We start from the raw sequence: 16,730 nt of genomic DNA, 5'->3' as shown, positions 1-16,730 counted from the left end.
CAGCATGTCGCATGATGTGTTCTGTGTACAAGTTGAATAGGTAGGGTGAGAGTATACAGCCCTGCCGTACTCCTTTCCCAATCTTAAACCAGTCCGTTGTTCCGTGGTCTGTTCTTACTGTTGCTACTTGGTCGTTATACAGATTCTTCAAGAGACATACAAGATGACTTGGTATCCCCATACTGCTAAGAACTTGCCACAATTTGTTATGGTCCACACAGTCAAAGGCTTTAGAATAGTCAATAAATCAGAAATAGATGTTTTTCTGAAACTCCCTGGCTTTTTCCATTATTCCATTATCCAGCGGATATTGGCAATTTGGTCCCTAGTTCCTCTGCCTTTTCTAAACCCAACTTGTACATCTGGCAATTCTCGCTCCATGAATTGAAGTCTACCTTGCAGGATCTTGAGCATTACCTTACTGGCGTGTGAAATGAGTGCCACTGTTCAATAGTTTGAACATTCTTCAGTGTTTCCCTTTTTTGGTATGGGGATATAAGTTGATTTTTTCCAATCTGATGGCTATTCTTTTGCATTTTCCAAATTTGCTGGCATATAGCATGCATTACCTTGACAGCATCATCTTGCAAGATTTTGAACAGTTCAGCTGGGATGCCGTCGTCTCCTGCTGCCTTGTTATTAGCAATGCTTCTTAAGGCCCATTCAACCTCACTCTTCAGGATGTCTGGCTCTAGCTCACTCACCACACTGTCAAAGCTATCCCCAATATTGTTATCCTTCCTATACAGGTCTTCTGTATATTCTTGCCACCTTTTCTTGATCTCTTCTTCTTCTGTTAGGTCCTTGCCATCTTTTTTTTGATCATACCCATTTTTGCCTGGAATTTACCTCCAATGTTTCTAATTTTCTGGAAGAGGTCTCTTGTCCTTCCTATTCTATTATCTTCTTCCACTTCCACGCATTGCTTGTTTAAAAATAATTCCTTATCTCTTCTGGCTAACCTCTGGAATTTTGCATTTAATTGGGCATATCTCCCCCTATCACTGTTGCCTTTTGCTTTCCTTCTCTCTTGGGCTACTTCTAGTGTCTCAGCAGACAGCCATTTTGCCTTCTTGGTTTTCTCCTTCTTTGGGATGTATTTTGTTGCCACCTCCTGAACAATGCTGCAAACTTCTGTCCAGAGTTCTTCCGGGACCCTATCTACTAAGTCCAGTCCCTTATATCTATTCTTCACCTCCACTGCATATTCCTTAGGAACATTAGTGAGCTCATATCTAGCTGATCTGTGGGTCTTCCCTAATCTCTTTAGTCTGATCCTAAACTGTGCAAGAAGAAGTTCATGATCGGAACTACAGTCAGCTCCAGGTCTTGTTTTTACCGACTGTATAGATGACCGCCACCTTTGGCTGCAAAGGATGTAGTCAATCTGATTTCGGTGTTGTCCATCTGGTGAAGTCCATGTATAAAGCCGTCTCTTAGGTTGTTGGAAGAGAGTGTTTGTTATGCAGAGTGAGTTGTCTTGGCAAAATCCTATCAGCCTATGTCCTGCTTCGTTTTGTTCTCCCAGGCCATGCTTACCTGTAATTCCAGGTGTCATTTGACTGCCCACCTTAGCATTCCAGTGTCCCGTGATGAAAATAGCATCTCTTTTAGGCATGTTGTCCAGTAGGTGCTGCAGATCCTCACAGAACTGCTCTACTTCAGCTTCTTCAGCATCTGTGGTTGGGGCGTATATTTGGATCACTGTGATGTTAGATGGCTTGCCCTGAATTCGAACTGAGATCATTCTGTCGTTTTTTGGGTTGTATCCAAGCACTGCTTTAGCCACTTTACTATTAATTATGAAGGCTACTCCATTTCTTCTGTGGTCCTTTGTCCACAGTAGTAGATCTGGTGGTCATTTGATGTGAAGTGGCCCATTCCAGTCCATTTCAGTTCACTGACGCCCAGAATGTCTATCTTTAATCTTGACATCTCACCAATAACCACATCCAATTTGCCCTGGCTCATAGATCTTACATTCCAGGTTCCAATGGCGTGTTGATCCTTAGAACATCGGATTCGCCGTTCACCACCAGCACCGTCGGCCGCTAGCCGTCCTTTCGGCTTTGAGCTAGCTGCGTCATCACATCTGGGGCTAGTTGAACTCATCCTCTGTTCCTCCCCAGTAGCATTTGGACCATCTTCCGACCTGGGGGTCTCATCTTCCGAAGGTATACCGACATATCTCTGGTTGTACTGATCCATTTAGTTTTCACGGCAAGAATACTGGGGTGGGTTGCCATTACCTTCCCCAGGGATCGCATTTAGTCTGACCTCTCTGTCATGACCTTCCCGTCTTGGGTGGCCCTTCACGGTTTAGCTCATGGCATCATTGAGGTGCTCAAGCTCCAGCACCACGACAAGGTAACGATCCTTTGCTGAAGACACCGAGGTAGCAGCATGTTTTTTTTTTTTTTGCCTTTGGATGCAGAGGATCAACATTTTCCCAAGCTTATGACAGGTTCTATGTAAACAAAAACACAGTTCAAGTTTCAGAGGACCTAAGAGAAAGAACCAGTCCCTATCGTCGTCATTCAGAGCAAATATATGATTCAGACTGACAGTGCAGCTAGAGGTCCAAGCTTTTATAGCTTTAAAGGAATAAGGATGGGTGTAGGGGCATCGGCTGATGGCTACCACAAGCAGTCAAAAGGATGCAGAGCCATTTCTAACTGGTTGTCTGTCTGTCAAAGAGTTTTCTGGTAGGATTTCAGTCTTTTAAAAAAGACAACACACAGATGATCCCACGATGCACAAATAGATTTAAGTATGGCAAGAAAAATGATCAACAGATCATAATTTGTCAAAACTCGCAGCCTTGCATAAGTGCTCCTGCAATGCTATACCAAACCAACGTCAGAACATTGTATCTTGAGACACATACTTATAAATAGCAGATGTCTTTTGGAGACCCTTGTAAAGAGAGAAAGAACTTATTTTTGTCTAAAAGCAGTAGCATCTGTGGGAGGGGAGGGTCAAAATTGGGTGCCTGGAGCATTCCAATGCAAGCCCCACCCCCTTTTTACATGCATTGACTAGGCATATTCACAAGGGGTGGGGCTTGCTTTGTGATGTTCCATACTCCATCTTGCTGATTTTGACTTCACCCCCCCCCCCATGGAAGCCACTACCTAAAAGGCATTTCAAAATCTTTATCAGAATAAGACTTAAGATGAAGATTTACCCTGCTATGATGATACTGCAGAAAACTTCCTTTAGAATGATAAACATTCTTGCTAGATTCAAACACTTCACACAGCTAAAATGTCTGGATTCACACATCACATTAAACCATTACATGTTTTGTTGATTCTGACTTATGATCTTAAAACCCTATCATTATAACTTGGCTTATGGTTTACGGCTTAGACAAGTGGAAACTCAGACATTGTGGCTTATTCAATAAAACACAACTAAAACAAACTATTGTTAAGTGTGAGATGCAAACTCAGTTAATGCATGGGTAAAATGGGCTCCTCATGCATTGCACAGCAAGAAACATACAGCCTGAAGTGTTTCTGAATGACTGATATTAATTCAAATGGCAAGTTGAGTTGTGCTGCCACTCAAAAGAAAATTGGAAAAAAAATGCTTTAGGAAAAGCATGATAGCATCTGTAATGGCTAAATCTATATAATTTAATGAGAAAGCCAAATCCTGAAGTCAAGCTCTAATCACGTTTTCTATTTTAAGATTGCAACCTAAATATTTACCCGTGTCCTCACTGACATTTTACATTACTGCACAAGCAGATTTTACAAAGTATACTACCATTATTGTCAAAATCCTAAAGGATAAAAGTATCACATGTTCAGGAGATTATGGCAATTGGATTCTGGTTATCAGAACATTGTAAGGTTATTCCCAGGACAGAGAAATACCCAGATGAATTTGTACTTCTAATCACAGATTAGATTTAGGATTACATGACATAATCAAGGATTATCTTGAGCAGGTTTTCCTCCAAGAAAACCTGAAAAGCTATGGGGAAAGATGCTGGCAAATTAACTAGCCTTTTCCACAATATCAGCTAGGACTCAGATTATGTTCTGGGAGACAGATGAAAAGTATTTAACCCTCAATCACAGACTGGATGCTGTTTCTATACCCTAGAATACTACAAATTCTACCAACCATAGTGATGCTTTCAAGATTGATTTTCCAAAAATTCTATAGCTGGAATTGATTTTTTCCCCCACTTCAATAATGAATAGTGCTGTATGCACACATACAGTAATTAGGGATGGGCACTGTATCATAATATCCAAAAGTCTTTGTTGCCCATCCATTCTTTGGCTTGGTGCGTTAAAGAAGCTTCTTGTTTCTCTATTATCTTTATGTAAAATATATTCTGAAAGTGAGATAAATGTAACTGAAATAGACTAGCATCTTGAAAGAATATTGAAAAACTTCCTGAAACCCAAGTGAGGTCTAGTATGGTAGGCAGAGATTATTAATCGTATTTTGGCAAATATAGGACTGATCTGGCTATGAAATGTGAGTATCTAATACTTTACAATACTCAGAGAACTTATCAGGAGCAATATTAAAATATGACTGCTTTTCAAGTTATCGTAAATGTTACTTCTCCCAATATGAGCGTTAATATCCATACAGGGAATCAAGTTCACAAATACACAGTGGCTTCATATTTATTTCAGCTTTTCACAGGTGGCAACTCCCAGGATACTGTCTGAAGGCACATGAAATGGTCATTTTGCTGAAACTAAACAGGTCCAAGTTTGATAAGTACATGGATGTGGATTTTCTTAAGTTCCATAGTGGAAAAAAGCGGAGGTGGATATGTAGTAAATACAATCACAGTCTAATACAGTTTATTGCACAATAACTCTTGAAAACCAGTTGAAAGAGTGCTTAATTCTATAACTGATTCTATCAAGATCCATGAAAATCAACAAGAATGGCATACATACAAATCCTGGAAAATGAAATTTTGCTTAGACATTCTGTTTATCAATGAGGGCTGTGTGTGAGTGAGTGAGTGAGTATGTACTTTCCTTTTGCCTCTGGCCTCATCAGTACCAAGATGTCTTTTTGCCTTAAAATCAGATACATTGTAAATACTAGTGATACTCATACTTGTTCTTCCCCTGTAGCTGTTTGGATCCCTTTTGACCTGGGAAGCTTATTTTTCCAGATTATGTCCATTTCTGTGGGGTTTTATGGTGAATTACTTGAAGCAGGTTGCCAACTCCTTCAGTAGACTGTTTTTAGTCAGACCCCTCATCTATGATCTCTTGTTTCCACTACAAGGTAATGGTCCATGAATACTCCTACTGCAACATATTTCCCTTAAGCAGTAACCATTCTGGAAAAATAGATATATAATTTAGTCCTTCTGATTCATACTGCTCTTTGATAGCCACTATATGTTAATAATCTCTTACCGCTATTTCTCCACTGCAGTTTTGGTAATGACAAACACCACTGATGCTGTTTGGAATCAAAACATCTTCCCAGCAAGACGGATCCTTTGAAAAAAAGGGGGGAAAAAATCAAAATTCAAGGGAAAGAAAATAATTGATTTATTTTCTTTTAGAACTTACTGAAAGAGGCAGAAAGGAAACAAGAAACCAGATGCTTTACACAAATTCTGTCAAAGGAAAAGAAGCAACTGTATAGCAGGGATGTACAGGCTGGTTTATATCTGTTTGATCAGCAGAAAGTATATTTAATCCCCAGTCCATTCAAGGTTTTGTATTGTTATACAATAAAAAAAATTTGTTTTTCATTGTAATGTTTTATAACATATATTTCATATACATTTTTGGACAATTCTTCCAAATATGCATTCTTGTATGCAATTTTTGAGCTCAGATATATTTTAAGACTAATGCTACAGGATTTCATGAATTACATCCTCATTTATAATACAATGGATTATAAATAAAATGTGTTTCACACTTTATTGCCTGAAAAGAAATCTGTGATGAATTTCTTCAACAGCATTACCTTAGATAGTTGCAAATATAATGAATGTAGAACATACAGCAAAGTGTACATTAAATGTTATTGCACACATAAACAAAACAACAGAAATGTAAAATGAAAACATGTTCTTGTCAAAATAGCTCTTACGGTTATGTATCAAATTCACTGGTGCAGCAAGTGCCATTATCACATACTTAGTGATAAAAGATAATAACTAGCTTTTGATTCATTTCCAGGCACAATCCAAGTCCTAGATTTGACCTTAGGCTCTAAATACCTGGCGTACAACATATCCAAAAAGCAGTTTTCTTCCACAAAAAAACCCACCTTTTTATTAAGATCTTCATCAGAAATCTCGTCCCTATGCCCTATTTTTGCAAGTTAGGCAGATGAAAACCAGGAACAGAGCTTCCGTCGAGATTCCCTGATTGTAGAATGCCTTCCAGCTTCATTGTAACCAGTTATTTAATGTTTTATAGGACAAACACAAAATATTGGTTTGCTCTGACTTTAAGAGAAAGGCCAGTGAAAAACATTGGGTTGTCTTATTTCTGCTCTTACTGTTCTAATTGTTGCTTTTCTGAAATTTTATAATGAACAAGCTTCATGTCTGTATGCTATCTCAACATCTTGTTTCAATGGGAAACTGAGTTATTGCCTATACAACCTGGAAAACCAACCACTTGGTTATTTGAAAACTGAATTGTGAACATATCCAGGCCTTAAGATCTTCAAAAGGTTTTTTTTTCTTCTTCTTGTCCCACCAATATCCAGAACATAATTGGTGGGAACTTGAAAGAACAGTTTTCTATGCAGCTGCCCAATGCTTGAGAAACATTTAACACTTATTTTTATTCAGACAAGCATTTGGTCAAGAAGAATGGTAAATTTGTTCTTGTTGACTTCAAATTAGTATTTTACCCACTTTATTTTTATTGTGATTTATTATATTTTACTGCAATCTCTTACATTGTATTTTTAACTGTCTTGAGGAAAGATGGAACATCATTTAACAGATTTCACAAATAATTAAAAAATAGTAATATAAAATGTGCAAAGTAGCCAGTTACTATATACAGTAAGAAAAGTTGTGTATCAATGCTGTGATACTCAAGAATGATAGGACATATTTCCAGAAAAGGTCATGTCAAAAAGTGGACAAAATTGCTGAAGTTATACGATTAATACTCAATATAATTTTAATAAGTTAAAGTTATGTCAAGCAAAGTACAGCATGTTTTTTATGATATATATAAAAAAGTATACATTTCTGAGCTTAGTTCCAAAGTCTCCAATGTATTATTTATTAAAGAAAAGAGAAAAAAAAAAAAGGAAAACACTAAAACTATAGATAAGTATTTTATTTCCTTGCTGCAATTTTTGTGTTATAACCTTATCCTTCCCTCTGATAAATACACTCTTTCGTACTTGTTCCTGGGATAAATTGTTTCTAGTCCAAACCTCAAGGAAGGAGCTCTATAGACTCCTGCAGACCATATCATCCAGGCTTAATGAAACCTGAAACACCCTTTCAGTATTTGACTTTAAAAAAAAAAAAAATTCTACAAGACTACATTCAGATTTGAAAACTCCAGCTATTGCTCTACTCAGTTATGCTTCTAATTTATCCACACTAATCATTATTGAATTTTAGAGTTCCATCTTGCTATCAATGTGGAAATTAAACATTAAGAATTACTCTTTAAAAAAAAATGAAATATTATATTAGGCTCTGCACTTGCCAATTTGTCATTCTCCTTAGATATAAACTACATTTTTATGTTGCACTGCCCCATATGAATACCATAAACTAACACAAAGATGCACACTCAGAGATTTGAACACTGTCAACACAAAGATTAAAATGCCTATTTGTACTATGTATACCAAAATAAAATAATACAAAAGAAACATTTCAGTTACTGTGTTTTTCTCTGTGAACAACATCTATTGATCTGTAATCAGCCATTCAGCTAAATTCCTGAAGCCAATCAACTAAACTCCTGAAACCTACAGCAAAGCAAATTATAAACACTAGTTTACAATAATCAAAAGGGGAAAAAACTGCATGATTTACTGACATGATGTCTGTCCAAATTCACTGCTGCTGCAATATCATTAACCTTGCTGTTGGGGTGTAATGAAAATTATAATGTTATAGTATACAGTTTTAGTATTACAGTTACAATGAAAATGTTATCTTAAAAAAAACCCCAAGAAACAAAAGCAGACTAGTAGAACCAACCATTGCAAAGTGAATTGAATATAATTCAAATCCAAAACCAACACCTCTCTAAGTACACTGCATTGGATACTGTTGGCTGCATCTGCAGTGGATTTGGACAGACATCAGGTTTCTGTGAAATTTTGATCAATATAACTGGTTTATATAGGACCATCAATGCACATTTAATTGATGGATTTATTATTGTTACTCACATTTTTTTGCAGTGGATTTGGTACAAATGTGAATTTTCAATCAATCAAAATGTATTTACGCTCCAACACCATAAATATAAGCATACAATATAATACAGTAACTATAAAAAAAAATTACAATTGCAAAAAAAGTCTTAAAGCAACTAGCAACTAACAGTTAATAGCATGAGGGAAGAGCCAGATGGTTTCTAACAGCTACAGCTATTCATAAGACTTTTGCAACCTTCTCAGAGGTTTCTGAAGAGTGGTCACCCAGGAGAAGGGTAACAGCTTCCTGGTCACAATGGCAATTAGAAATATTAACAGTTGGAAGTATGTGGCAAATTCCCTTGCAGTCAGAGAGATGGGGAGCTAGCTCATGAGTAACAGCAAACAAACACTGGACTCCAAAGATGCAGAAAACCTGCTAGTTTAATTCTTCCCAGACCCTTAAGCATTCCCAATCAGGGACTGAAAACAAAACAAATCTCTTTGAAGTATCAGCAGCCCAAACCAGGCATACAAAAGAAAAATTCTCAAACATAAATATTCAAATCTAGGGAGAAAAATGGGGCAGGCAGTGGTTTGAGGCTTGATATCCTCCTTCACACCAGCAGACCCAATGGGCACCCCAGCCTCAGCATACAGGCAATGCCTTCTTGTGAAGACTCTGGCCCCTTCCTTTCCTCACATCAGAGATTCCAGTAGAGGAACCAGCTCTATTTAGTGCCTGACAGACGAGCCAGGTCCCACCCAGGCAGCATAGAAAGGTGGGGGCATCTCTTCATACAGGCCTTGATAGGGGTAATTTCCAGCACTTCCTCTGCAGGCTCCTCTTTGACATCCTGCTCTGGTATCAGCCATCTCCCTCCACCTTCTTCTCCAACCCCAACACCTGCCCTTTTGGCAGAGCAGCTTTTAAGCTTAGCCAGCCCTGAGCCTGCAGGCACTTACAGTCAAGAGCTGGGGTTACTTACATGGAGGCTGGTGTTTTAAACTTGATCACCACTGGGTGGACAATAGCACATGTGAGACAGATTATACCTCTGAGCCAGAACAGAAACAAGTTTGGCTTTCACACGGGATGCTTATATACCTGCTGGTTGTTGCCCTTAACAGGTAGTGCTCCAATTTGAGCCAAAGTAAATAGTGTCCTCTGCGGAGCATATAAGATCTTATAGAGATATCTATAGACTTATAGATATAGGGACTGTAATGGTATGTGGGAATGACTTTGGCAGACAGGAGGAAGAGGTGCAGCCTAGACAATGGTCTGAGAAATGAAATCTGGGTCCAAAGAAGGGAAGGTGGTGAAAGCATCTCAGAAGGGACCCTTCCTAGTTTTTGGGAGAGTAAAAGTAAGGAGGGGAGAGATACTTTCAGACTTGGAAGATCCTGTTACTGCAATCTTACAATAAAGGTAGTGTTAGTGCCCATGGTTGCTGCTTCTTGTCTGGCCTACCTTGAAAGACTGACAGGAACAGGAATTCCAGGGAGGAATGTGAATTTTGATATTTATTTTTTTACACAGTGTCATTAGTGTGCATATCCCTTTACAGAGAACAGGGGAATAGGTCTAAGCACATTACAATCTATAAATCTATTGCACAGTTTTAGAATCTGAGGACTAGGACAGATACCTTGAGAATGCTAATGTAACTGGCACCAGAAGAAATCTAAGCTTCAACCTTCTTTCTAAAAATATGCACAGAGTCTGACCTTCATTCTAAAAATATGCAGAGAGAAACTTGAGAACAAAGCATCATCTCTTCTGGAAGGACCATCTGCCAATTCGTATTGCAACAACGGAATGCCAGTGTTTCAGTACCCCTCTGATATACTGCAGACACTGCCAGGCTAATTCCAATGGGTTCTGATCTTGCCTGATGGAGAACAACAGTGCTACCTGTTTCAGAATCCTATCGTAACACTTGCAGGATTCTCCTTGCACTCAAGAAAGGCTAAAGCCACAGATTGAAGATTACTACTGAAAGTTAAAAATACTTCTAAAACTTCATTTGAACCAAACAAGCTTCAATCACAATGTGAACAACAACTGAAGAAGTTGTATTTGGGAAACTCAGCAAACTGCCAAATTGATCAAATGGAATAACTCAATTACATTTTTGACCTGTGAGATCATGGAAAAGGTCAGAAGCAGAGATCAGAATGAGAAAGTCAGCAATCTGGCAAATAATTTGAACCATGTAGATGGCTTGAAAAAGTTATAAACGCTTATATTCTTCCTCTGATATTTTTCCCTGGTGAACAATACACTGCTGAAAATCAGTAGAATACATCTTTGAGCCTACCATTATCTATGCAGGAGACAGCAAATGTCAAAAGAGACAGCACATGAGCCAGTTGCGGAACAAACATTCATGCAAAACATATTTTTAAAAGTGAATAATTGAGTGAATTCACTTAAAGAATAAAAACTGCCTGGATTTTCCTCAGCATTGTTTTTTCTACATTTTGATTGGTGATGTTTATGAATCTGTATCTGTTCAGTATTCCAGATATCCTTCAATCTTTCAGCAGCAAAAGCTGAGCTAAAATACTCATTCCACAACTTCTAAGGCACATCTTCTATCACGTTTTCCCATCTTGGAGATCTGAAGTGGTTACATTGCTATTATCAGTTTATAATGGGAATAATGGAAAAGAGAAAACTCCCTCCCTCCCTCCCTACTTCAGTCTTGAGGATAATAATGGCTACATAGGAAAAAGAGTAATTGCAGCCACAAGAAACTCCATGTAACTCCATAGCCTGATGTAAGTGACATAAGCAGGCTTTAAACCTTTTGTTATATTGCTGTAACCAATTCAAAGGATCACATTTTACATATTTTAGATGATATCTATCCATCCATCCATCCAATTTATAAGGATGCCAACTCCAGGTGACTCTAGGTACCAAACAACAACAACAAAAAGAATATGAAAAACAGTACGTCAAGGAAAGAATAGTGATTAATCTGAGATCACAATCAACTGTCTGCATACACCAACCTTAAGAAGTTCACCCTAGCCCAAGGCCTGGGGAAAAGGCAGTTGTTAAAGGCTTGCTGAAGGACAGCAGAGTAGGGGTCATTCAACTCTCCAGGGTGATGCTATTGCAGAGAGCAGGTACTATGACAGAGAACAAAGACTTCAAGAATTCCATTAAATGACAATCCTTAATGGTTGGAACTCTGAGTATGCCAACTGTGTTGGAATGGACAGGACAGACAGAAATCATGGAGGACTAGATGGTTCCTCAGATAATTAGGACTTTATAGGTGATAACCATCTTGAATTGCACCCAGAAGCTTTCTGGGAACCAGTGCAGCTTAACTATTAGAGGTGTTATTTGGGGATTCCGAGGCATGCCCTTCTCTGCTTCTGGACCAGTTACAGCTTTTGAGCCGTCTTCAAGGCCAGCCCCATGTAGAATGCATTGCAATAGCCTATGTATGAGGTGACCAGGGCATGAGTGAGTGTAAAGAGGGTCTCCCAGTCCAAGAATGGACACAACTGACATACCAGGTACATCTGTGCATAAGCCTCCCTGGCCACAGCTCCATCTGCTCTTTGAGCAGTATCTGAGAGTCCAGGAAGATTCCTATATTGTCTACCAGTAACAAATGGGAAAGTGTGACCCCATCCATAAGTAATGGTGGACGTTCCCTACCAAGGCCACTTGGTCTTGTTAGGATTGAGTCTGAGTCTGTTTCTCCTTGCCCAGTTCGCAATGGTCTCCAGGCACTGGGACACGACCTTGACAACATCATTTGATTGGTCCAGGGTCAACATACTGATGATACCTGACCCCGAATTGATGGATGACTTTACCATGTAGTTGTTAAATGGGAAGGGGAGAGCATGAAGTCCTGAACCCTGCCAGTCAGGGGCTTCAGACTTGATCAAATATTGATTGAAAATGTCCTCAGAGAACCACAAAATCCACAAAAAAACATTTTCTTCTTTTTCCCTGTTCCCATCTAGGTTGGTTATTTTTGCCACCTTTGCTCTTCTTTGTTTTATGTTGTTTTCTTGTTTTAATTGTTTTTAACATTTTGTAAACTGCCCAGAGTCACTGGTACTTGGGAGGTGATAAGATAAGATGATCAGATCAGATCAGATCAGATCATCCCCCCTCATTCCAATTCTGGTTTGTGGTCCAGAAAGATACTACAATCAATGGTACTGAAACCCATTTAGAAATCAAGACCAGGGCAATTGCACCATCCCTGTCCCATTTCCTCCTGGGCCTTCTGAAGCTGAAGCCTGACCATATTCTCAACAACCTGCCCAAAACAGGAAGGCTGGAGACTGGATGAAAATTGTCCAGGACTGTTGGGTTCAGTGATGACTTTCGAGGAGGGGACATACTGTTGAGAGTTCTCTCATTTGAAAGGATCATGGGGCATGGACCAGATGACAGGTCTTCTTGGTGGTGGCCCCATTCTATGGCACACTTGCATGGAGATTCATGGTGCTGCTACCCTGCTTGAGTTTTGAAAACAAGTGAAATCAGTACTATTCCAATGTATGTTTTGCCCTAGCTGACTACAGAAGGCCATAGCAGATACTGTTGATCGTATTATTGCTTTTTTGGTTTTTATTGTTCACTGTTTTATACTATTGATATCTTGTTAGCTAAGAGTCTTTTCAGACCGGGGTAAATTGTCAATACTTTAAATAAATTACAAACAGAATCTAGGTCACCATTTTATATCAGGCAAAAAAAGGAGCAGAAAGTATCAAGAGAAAAATAAACAATTTCCAAATCACATGAAGTAAGTCCATTTTACTCTGCTTTAGTTAGATAACACCTCAGGTAATGACTCCAGTTCTGGGCCCCAGTTTAAGGATTCAGAGAAACCTGAATAGCCTTAGAAACAGTCAGTAAGGACATTTTGGAGACTAGAAATTATGTCCTGTGAAGAGATGAAAGGAACTAATTATGTTTAGCCTTGAGAAAGATGACTGGGGGTAAGGGGATTTGATAACACCCTTTGCAGAAGATAATCAAGCCTTTTTTATTGTCTCAAAGGCACTGAATAATGAACAGTCATAGGAAAGAAGATTCTGGTTCAGTATTAGAAAAAAATGTCCTAACAATGATAGCAGTTTGACAATGGAGCCAATTTCTCAAAAAGATGTTGGGCTCCCCTTTACTGGATGTGTTCAACCAGATACTGAAAAATGATCAGTTGAGGATACTTTAATTTTGATTCCTGCCCTGAGGAGGGCCTTGGACTTGATGGCTGAAATTATTCCTGAAACTTTATGAATCTATGCTGATCCTGATTCTATGTATACTAATATCTTTGTGTCCTGGCTGGGGACTTTCTTTGATTGTGGAAGTGGACTGGCCACTGTTTGAAAGTGTATACAGAAACTAGATTGGACTGTGGCCTGATGCAGCAGAAAGCTTTTTGTTGAGCAATCTACAACCAGCATATTAAAATGTCAAGATGGAACAAGTGAAGTCATTGCATATGTAACATGGGTTAATTTGTTGCCCTAAATGGACACAACAGTGATCATGTTAGTCTCATTTTTCCAAAACTGAGTATCTCTGTATATGAATTATCAACACTTTTGTCTGTTTCTAAGATCTGTTCTAAATATAGTAATTACAAATTCAGAAACAATCTGACTATTCCTTTGCAGGCAGCAAATTCAGGTTCCAAGTGAGATGGTTCATTTTTATGTCCTTTTAATGGGAATCCTCTGCTTATCATCATCGTTTTAAATTCCTTCTTGCTAAGAATAATCTAACTGCAGCACACATGGGGCTTTCAGCTACCAGATTAAATGATCACATGGTATGAGATCTCATTTCAATTCAGAGCATGCAAATATATTTGAGTTGCAAAAGTTATTTTCAGGTACAGCTTCATTTCTATCGCCTTTCTTTATATCTTAATAAGTGCTCATCCAACTGAACTACATTTATTAAATAAGGTATGATTTATGAAATGAGATCAGATTAAGTAAAATAAGAATTGCTGGGCATGATCAACACAGAAACATCATTTGTTTCTAAACATTTTCTTGAATCTTGTGATAACCCTATCATTTTGGATCCACAAAACAAATCCTACAATGTCACCAATTATTTTGTAACAGCATCTACCCATCCTTGTATTGGCAGAAAATATAATGGCATGAAATGTGCTATTCGCATAGCTGATCTTGATCCTACCTTTCTTGCTTCTGGTTCAAGTCACCACAGACACTTGAATTCACTCTAAAATTATGGGTTATACAGGCTAACAGGTTTTATTTAACCTGAGGCTGCCCTTCGGTGACGTCAGAATAAGAGGTGGGGGGGAATGTTCCTTTAAAGCAGGTACAGCTAAGGGCGTCTTAAGCTTGTCTCACTCATGGGGTGAGACGTGGCAGGAAAATTGATTGTCAGGGCATACTTTTGCCCTGTTAGGTGAAAGTGGGAAAATGAGACTTCCCCTAAATGAGAAAGGTGAGATGAAAAAGATTATTATGCAATAAAGGCATTCTGATGCTAAAACAAATTTGTGAAATAGTCTTTGCAGCAGTCTTGTGGATTCAGATTTTTTTAAAGTTTTATCTACAAGGGGAAAAACTATGTAAAGAATAGCAAATAAAACTGCAACCTACTTTTTCTGCTGTATTCATACCTATTATTTTCTATAAAATATATTAATCTGACTTTTAGAGTCATTTTGATCCTAAATGAGAGGTTCTTTCATAGTATTTCTTTCACATAGAATGTAGTAATTCATGAGCAGTAAGGCCATTTGGGAAGTTATTCCTGCCATCCAATCCTGCAAAATATCACATTAAAAGTTTGGCTGTACTCCAGTTCCAAAAAAACCCATGGTTATGATGTTGACCAATGTAAGAGAGACCCAGTAGCTGAAACTACGTATAGGCTGGATCTGGCTGATAAACTGACACCATAAATACAGATTTCCAGATTAATTGTTAATAAGTAATTGGCATATTGAAAGTGGAATGCATAGCCAGACACACATACAAGGTATTCTCACTGTCCCTTTAACAAATCCAGATATATTAACAGTTGTTCCAAAGCAACAGCAGTGACTCTCCTTTCTTCTATGCCTGAAGAAATACAAGACAACAACAAACAGCCAGAGCATAAGAGAACTGTGTTCTCATTGTTTCATAAGGGATTTGTTTTAATGTTTTCAAAAACTATATTAAAATAATCCCCTTACACTTTTTTTCTGCAAGTTGGCTGGCTGGTAGGAGTTACCATGAATGTCAGTCTCCTATTCTATGGTCCTTGATGGAAAACAACCAAGAAGGAGCATGTTGGAGAGCCAATTTGGTCTAGTGGTTAAGGCAATGGGCTAGAAACCAGGAGGCTGTGAGTTCTAGTCCCACCTTAGGCATGAAAGCCAGCTGGGTGACCTTGGGCCAGTCACTCTCTCTCAGCCCAGCTCACCTCACAGGGTTGTTGTTGTGGGGAAAATAGGAGGAGGAAGGAGTATTTAGGTAAGTTTGCTGCCTTGAGTTATTTATAAAAATAATAAAGGCGGGATAAAAACTAAAATAAATAAATAAATAAATGTTCCAAGCTTTCATTGTTTTCTATGACTGGAGTAATCCAAACAAGTTATTTTTTTTCCTAGGTGGACCCAGAGTATTCAAACTACTTCAAACTTTGTTGCCTCAGAACAAAATCAGCTTAAACAGTTCAATGCGGGTTCAAAACAAATTATGCATTTTGTTTCATGCATACCTCTATTTATAATATCCATAGTTAATGCCAGCAATAATATTGTTTATATAAATTTTATATTTGTTCTAGTTAAGCAAGTGTTACAACATGCAGTAACCGTGAATAAGCTTGTTATAATACACAATTATTGCACTCTTATCCTTATGCAGGTATATGCATCTTAAAACCAAATATGAATGACATATATATGCAAATGAATAAATAAGTGGCTGAAGAAATTTCACAAGTGTTAAAGAAATTCAGCAATATTTGCCACTGCTGGGATTATTCAAAGCCTTGAATATTTTAATATTTTATTTATTTATTTATTAGCTTACTGACTAATTGCTAATAGAAGTACGTTTGGGGAGGAGATTGAATCTCATAAAGTTTTTTCAAACTTCAGGACAGCAAGATCCATGAAAGTACAAACTATGTAAATAAATGCCTTGAATATATGGAATATGCACAAGGCAAGAAGAAATACAGCTAAATAAAATTAACTCCATGTCTACATTCTATCTATCATGTACCAGTTGCCTATTACTCTATGAATGCAACTGTGATGATAGAAAAACAGAGATGGCTGTACCAGGTACATAATATACCATGGCTCTATGAAGAAAGAGCTACAGTATTA

General features: G+C 38.1%; 1 protein-coding gene across 2 annotated transcripts in view; it reads right to left on the bottom strand.

Annotated features, from left to right (window-relative positions):
• PRKN (parkin RBR E3 ubiquitin protein ligase) overlaps positions 1–16,730 on the bottom strand; it is a 783,657-nt gene that overhangs the window by 375,979 nt on the left and 390,948 nt on the right. For both annotated transcript variants that reach the window (XM_063307777.1, XM_063307772.1), the window contains exon 5: positions 5,412–5,495. In XM_063307777.1, coding sequence (XP_063163847.1) covers positions 5,412–5,495 — 84 coding nt within the window. The remainder of the gene's footprint in view (positions 1–5,411; positions 5,496–16,730) is intronic.

The sequence above is a fragment of the Candoia aspera genome, chromosome 1 (assembly GCF_035149785.1).
Source record: "Candoia aspera isolate rCanAsp1 chromosome 1, rCanAsp1.hap2, whole genome shotgun sequence".
In the NCBI taxonomy this organism is placed as follows: Eukaryota; Metazoa; Chordata; class Lepidosauria; order Squamata; family Boidae; genus Candoia; species Candoia aspera.
The sequence above is the reverse complement of the archived record's forward strand: the minus strand, read 5'-3'. Positions and strand labels throughout refer to the sequence as shown.